At 47.0% G+C, this 6,859-nt stretch overlaps 1 protein-coding gene across 1 annotated transcript; it reads left to right on the top strand.

Moving 5' to 3' along the window:
• Positions 1-3,322: 3,322 nt before the first annotated feature.
• On the top strand, positions 3,323-5,071 carry TEX51 (testis expressed 51). Its single transcript, XM_064585815.1, has 6 exons — positions 3,323-3,524; positions 3,626-3,700; positions 3,938-4,027; positions 4,272-4,289; positions 4,387-4,470; positions 4,920-5,071. The coding sequence occupies exons 1-6, from the start codon at positions 3,323-3,325 to the stop codon at positions 5,069-5,071; spliced, it is 621 nt and encodes a 206-aa protein (XP_064441885.1).
• Positions 5,072-6,859: the final 1,788 nt, after the last annotated feature.

The raw sequence follows: 6,859 nt of genomic DNA, 5'->3' as shown, positions 1-6,859 counted from the left end.
TGATGGAGATAGGAGGGTATCAAACAAATTTTGCCAATATCAAAGTTGATCCAGTTGGCAGAGAGAAATGGTTTGAAAGGAAAGCAATCAGAATTTGGGAGAGACATGAAACCATATTCTAAGATGGAAACTTAAAAAAAAAAAAAAAAACTCTTGGGCCAGAGAAAAGATGTTTGGCCTCAAAAGAAGAAGCTTGATTTGTGTCTTCAAAAACTGGATGAGCTGTCCTGTGTCAGGGTTATGAGACATGCCCAAGTAGCAGGAAGCACAAGATGGATGTGATCTCAATATACAGAAGAAGGCTCAAATACCCCCAAGATACCTAACAATGGAAAGGGCTGCCTTTATTATTTAGACTTCTAATTCAGTCCAAATTCCTAATTCATTCCAAGTACACAACATACTATTGAATTAAATTAGAAATAAGAGGAGAAATCAAGGCAAACAGGTGGAGGCTAGAAAATGAATAGATGAAGAGCTACCAGCCATAGGCAATGGGTTGGATTAAAAGCTCCCCAAGCCCTCAGTCTCTGTGATTCTACATTTAAATACCACTTCAAAGAGTTGGTACCACTTTAGTTGACTGACACTGGGATGTGAGGGTGAATTGAGATGGTATTGGGCCAAGGACAAAGTGACACCTGAATCCTGCCCTCACAAGTTTCCCAGAGAACAAGCATAAACTAAGGGAAAGGAAGATATAGCACACTGCAGGTCTTTAGCCCCAAACCTCAGGGTAGAATTCTACCAAGTATGACTGCATCTTACAGAATATTCCCTTTACTTAAGCAGGAGTTTCCTGATAGCCTGAGGCCAAAGCACTCTAAAGACCTACTATGATTATTTCACCCCCAAAACAAAAGCCCGAGTATTGAACATCACTACCTCTATTTTGAAAAAAGACTATTTCCGCCAGAGAAAAGCAGAAGAGAGCAAAAGAGACCAAAGCAAATTAGGAAAAGGAACCCAGTGCCCAGAGGAGGCTGACCTAGGCCACCCACTCCAGGCCTTTCTTCATCCCGAGAGCCAAACAGTTTGGACCACTTGTCATTCTGGGGTGGCCCTCAACTGTCACTATGGAAATTTTCCTCACCTCTCTGCAAGGTTAGATTTTCCATTTCCTGACTTCATGTCATCATCTTGCTTGCTTGTTTTGTTCATTTAGTTGGAGCACATCCTCCAATAGTTTTCTGAGAAAAGGTAATAGAGGTTAATTTTAAACCTTGTATAGTTGAAATAGTCTTTCTTCCTCCTTGACTGATGTTTTCCTCAGTATGGATTTCTAAAACGGATCATTTTTCTCAGAATATGAAAGTATTGCTCCATTGTCCACTACTTTCCTATATTTCTCTTGAGAAGTCTGAAGTCATTATGATTATTGTACATGGTCTGTTTTTTCTCTGTGCTTTGGTGTGGTTTTTCCTATTCTTAGCCCTTGATACCTTCTCAGTGGGCCCCTTCAATATGGAAATTCATGTCTTTCTAAAATTTCTTCCTTGTATCATTTCTGTCAATACTCTGTTCTCACACAGGCTGGGCAGAGCCCCCTCACAAGTGATGGCAAACATTGTAAGCTACTGACTTGCATAGTTACATAGCTCTGAATGGTATCAAGGGCATCAGGGGAGGGAGCACTGCTTTTCCCAGCCCTGATTCCAGGAAATCAGGGCCTTCTTTTCCAGAGCATGGCCTGAGTAGAAAAAGTATGCTAATTTCTTAACCCCAAAACTGTCCAAAGTCATTGGGAAAGCATGAGCTGTGCAGTACTCAGAATCACTCTCTCATCTCACAGCCCATCTGACAGAATTTACCAATTTGACTGATATTTCTTCTGGCAAATTTTTTTTAAGGTTTTATTTATTTACTTGACAGAGAGAGAGAGGGAGCAAGCACAAGCAGGGGGAATGGCAGGCAGGGGAGAAGCAGGCTCCCCTCTGAGCAAGGAGCCTGATGTGAGGCTCAATCCCAGGACCCTGGGATCATGACCTGAGCCAAAGACAGCCGCTTAACCAACTGAGCCACCCAGGTGCCCCTCTTCTGGCAAATCTTGATGCCTGTCCTCCAAATTCCTCTCCCTATAAGATAAAATTCCTATCTGCATATACTTCTTACCCAATTTCTATCATAAAGAATTTTTCCCTCAATTTTCTCTGTTCTTTATTTCTGAAACTTGTATTAGCTGGATATTGGATTTCATGGATTGATTATTTCTTCCCTATTTCTTGTGTCTGTCTTTCCGTACTTCTGTCTGGGAGATTTCTGAAACTTATCTCCTAACACTTGTATGGAATTTTTTTTAATTCCTGCTATCATATTTTTATATGATAATAGTTATTTTTCTCAAATAACTATTTGTTATTCTATTTTTCCTTTACAGAGCAGCCTCTTCTTGTCTGGAGAAGAAATACTTTATTTAAATAGTGGGGTTCTAAGTTTTCTTTTGCTTCCTATTCTATCTTTGTACCCTTTCTTTTTCCTATGGTTTTTGTTTGCTTTTGTTTTGATTTCTTGCTATTGTTTTTTTCTCTTGTTCATGTAAGAAGCATTCTTCAAATGCCTGGTGGCTTTCAGCTGCTCATAATCCAGCCTCAGACACTCAGAAGCTGATTGTAAGCATGGCATGGAAATGCAAAGCTTACCAGCTAAGCAGCGACAAATATCCCACTGGCTTTGTCTTTACTCAAGAGTAAGGAGCTTTGTTTTTCTTCAATGCACCTTGCACATAAGAACTACTGGCCCAAAGATTACTTCTCTCTCTGTACATCCAATTACAGGCTGGAACTCTGTGTACAGTCTGTCTACACTGTGGTAGGAATAGCTGTCTAAGTTCCTCTGGTTTGGACAGGCACAAGACAGCTGCTAGTTTATATGTGACATGAAAAAGATGTATGTTCCATAAGCTTCGCCTTGGCTGACCATCTCTATACGGAAAAGTGATTCAGGTTCTTTACATAACTAAACCTCTCTCTGTGCTGCTCCCTCCTGACCTCTCAAATTTCAGCCTGTTGAACTATTTCATACATGGTAAATACCATTAGGAGAGCTGACCATCAGCCACAAGACTGCACAAGCCATTTCTCTGATCCTCACAAGAATCCTCCCCAAGAACATCAGTGACCCCATCTTTAGAGAAAGATATTGAGACCTTGACTTGGGTCTGACACCAAAGCCTAGTTTTGTACCATAACTGGCCCTCACTGTACCCTATGGAATTTACTTTCATTCTACAAAGAGAATGTGGTTTCCAGGGGGAAGGAGTACCATCATTCCATGTGGAACTGCTAGGCAGGGTGGTAAGAGCACAGAGGGCAGACCTCAGAAGATGCTGCTTCTCCTGGTTGGCTGTCTCTTGCCTGCCATCAATGGGAAGAGCTGCCTCCACTGCTGGCCACAACTGCCTGCACTGATAGACTATGACCTGCAGATTCTTTGGGGCTCTCCAGGGCCACCCAGAGAGCTCTCCCAAAGCCTCCACTCCTTATTCTTGAAAAGGGATTATATCTTCTTAGAACCTCGGTATCTTGGTGAGGCACAGCCTAGACCCCAGGGATCAAGGCTGGCCCCTTTTACCTGGCCTGGGATCTTATACCCACCAACTGCCCTTCATCCCACATCCCATTCTCAGATCATGACCATATGGAGGAAGCAACAGCCAAATTATTCAATCACGTAGATGAAGCCATCAAGAAGTTTCGAGATGGTGAGGAAGTCCCCAGGCTTGTGTTGACAAAACCCACCCCCCCAAGGCACTCCTAGAGGGCCTGCTGGCCTGGGGTGGGGATGTGTGGTGAAGAGTGGTGACACACCCAGCATCTGTGTGCTCTACGCAGTTTCTGTTTAAAAAAACTGGCTTGAATTCTCAATCTTGAGTTATGTAATTGTTTCCACCTATAAAATGTGGATGATGAGGGCACCCTTCTCTTCCTCCTGCATTCAGATAAACCATCACTTCTGGAAGAGATTAATGTCCAGAAACAGGTGTTTACTGACAGGCTGAATCAGATGTCTGAGAAGCTGAAGGAGAAGGGTGAGAGGTGGAGCTGGCCCCTGCCCACCACCCAGCCCTTCTCCTCCCCCAGGACTGAGAAGAGCAAAGCCCAGTCTGCAGCCCCTCCCATGTCCCTCCCCAGGAATCCCCACCCTTGCCCACATACTGGGTGCCTGTCCACATCTTCTCTCAGTTCCCTTTCTTGATGATACCCCAACCCTTCCTGGCTCTGTCTGCCTCCCCTAGCACCTCAGTTTCTCTACCATCTCACCCTCCTGGGCAGCCTGCAATAAGTCCTGCGGTGAGTATGTATGGGGACTTGAGGGGGGGCAGGGGGAGGGATGAGAGGTGAGAGGCACATGGCCTTGGCTAAGGCTCCTGCCCATCCCCTCTCACAGACATACACTCCACACTGGAGGTCATCAATTGTGCCAACTGCAAGACACACCTTCTTACCTGCAAAGACCCGACTCTCTGCCCAGGTCAGTGGCCGCCAGCCATCCTGCCTCCAACCTGCCCCCACTCCAACCTGGGTCATTGTTGTCTCTGTCTGGACTGTCTTCCTCCTCTGCCCAGCCCCAAGCTCTTCTTGCTCCCCATCCTCACCAGAGAACATAACAACTCCTGGGATTTCTTGGTGTCTCATGTCCAACTTCAGAGCCATAAAGCCACCTGCCTCTAGGACAACTCCCCTGGAGGTCCCTTGGGTCCTCAAAGCGAGCATGCTTGGAAACATATTCAAACCCAACTCCCTCCACCCCCAATGTGCTCTTCCCTCATGGCCCCTCTCAGCAAATGGCCCCACACAAGCCCTAAACCAAACCAAGAACTTTCCTCCCCCATATTCAATACATGCAATCACCAAATCTTGTTAATTAATTCTTAAATGTGTTGCCATATTTTCATTGCCATATCCACCATCATTCTTCAGGCATCCTCACTTCTCACCTGGATTATGCCAGCATCTCTCAACTGGCCTCCCTGCCCCTCTTGACCACATCTTACTCAACAACCAAAGAACTTTCTCAAGGAGCAAATCCCCCTATGACACTCCCTGTTGTAGCCCAATTGCCCCCCAGATAAAGTCCACCTCTTCAGAAGCCCTTGTGTGAATAGCCCCTGCTCACCTCCCAGCACCCCTGACTCCTCCCCAGCCACACTGAGCTGCTGACATGCTGTACATACAGATGACTTCATGCTTCTGTCCTTGAACATTCTGTGTTCTCTGCCTGGAGCACAGTTTTGTACTTAACCATGGGACCAAAACTGAACTCCTACTTGTTTTTCAAAGTCCATCCAGAAATCCTATTTCCTAAGGTTTCCCTGACAAGCTCCCACCCCCTGAGGCTCATCGGCCTTCCTTGTGGCTACTTTTCTTCTGCTCTGTCCTCCTCTGCTTCCCTTGGACACCACACCATAATTGTTTGTTTCTCTACCTCATAGAGAAGAGAGACCATGTCTCACTTATCTCTAAATAATATGCCAGGTACACGGTAGGTGCTCAGTAAGTGTTTGCAAACAAATGAGTGAGTGGACAAATAAAAGGAGGAAAGAATGTAGCTTCTTTGGGCCCAGATGGCCTTCATTGCCCCCCAAACACCTGGCTCCCCTTTTTACACCCCCCAGCCAGGACCCGGAGTACCTTCACGTGCGTTGTGAGCCTTGGCATTATTCTGCTTCTGGCCGCCATAGCTGGAAGTGGGTGAGTGACTCTCAAGCCCTAGCATCCCCAGAGAAGACAAACCTACTCCTTGACTGACCCATCTCCACCCTGTTTCCTGGCCCAGATGGTACATTTTCTGCCACAAGAAGAGGAGGAGGGAAGCAGAAAATGAGCTGGGAATGGAGACCCCTGACAGAATGTAGGTCTCCCAAGGAGGGAAAGCTGGGGCTGGCAAAGCTAGAAGCCCTAACTCTGGCTCCCAGGGTGTGACATCCAGAGCAGAGTGGGATCAAGGCTGGAGCTCGGGAAGCTCCATCCCCCCTTAATGTGAGTACACACCCAGGGCCAGGGGCCCAGGACACAGTGACAGCAAATCTCCACAAGGTGCCCTCCACCTATAGCTATCCTTGTCCTTCTGCAGACCCACTCCCCACCATGGGCCACTGCACTCGCTGACATATACAGGCAATCAACATGGCCCTCCTGCTCTCTGCTCCTGGTTAGGTTCAGCCAGTAGGAGTTCAGATAGACAGAGGTAAGGGCATGCAGAAGGTCAGGGTGGAAATGCCCTGCTTCTCTCAGCAGGAACCGGGCAGTCCACTGGTCTGAATCGAGATCGCAGTTGCTGTCAGGAGGCTCCCTCATCTCTGAGTTCCAGTAACTGTCCCTTCCTTGACACCCTCTGACCTGGGGTGGTAGCAGTTCTGTGGCCCAAGACACCACACTCTGTCTTGTGGTTTCCCTATGCCCATGCCTTGTAAATACCTTTCATTAAAATATCTTCCTACTATTCTGATGGACTGTAGCATCTGCTTCCTGAGGGGCCTGGACAGACGCAGCTGGCACTGAGATCCTCTCCATAAGGCCCTAAAGGGGCTTGTTCCCTCTTCTCACCCTCCCTCTGCTGGCCCACCACCCTTCCCCTCCTGAAACACCCCCTCTCCTACAGCTCTGGTCCCAGCAGTGGTAACTCCACAGGCTCAGTCCAACCTCATCTAATTTCAGCACCAGAAATGAAGGCAGAGATGACCTGGGTCCTTGTGTCTGGTATTGAACAGAGGCAGTAAGAGACCAGCTCATGGCTCAGGGACTAGCAGAAGAACAAGCTTCAGAAAACAGGCTCCAAGTCACATTAACATCAAACCTCCCCTACATCTTGGCCAAGATACCCACCCTGGGAACACCCAGGTCCCCAGTGGATCGGGTGC

This window comes from Mirounga angustirostris, unplaced genomic scaffold (assembly GCF_029215605.1).
Source record: "Mirounga angustirostris isolate CCGP_5_RB_7025 unplaced genomic scaffold, mMirAng1.0.hap1 SCAF_3, whole genome shotgun sequence".
In the NCBI taxonomy this organism is placed as follows: domain Eukaryota; kingdom Metazoa; phylum Chordata; class Mammalia; order Carnivora; family Phocidae; genus Mirounga; species Mirounga angustirostris.
The sequence above is the reverse complement of the archived record's forward strand: the minus strand, read 5'-3'. Positions and strand labels throughout refer to the sequence as shown.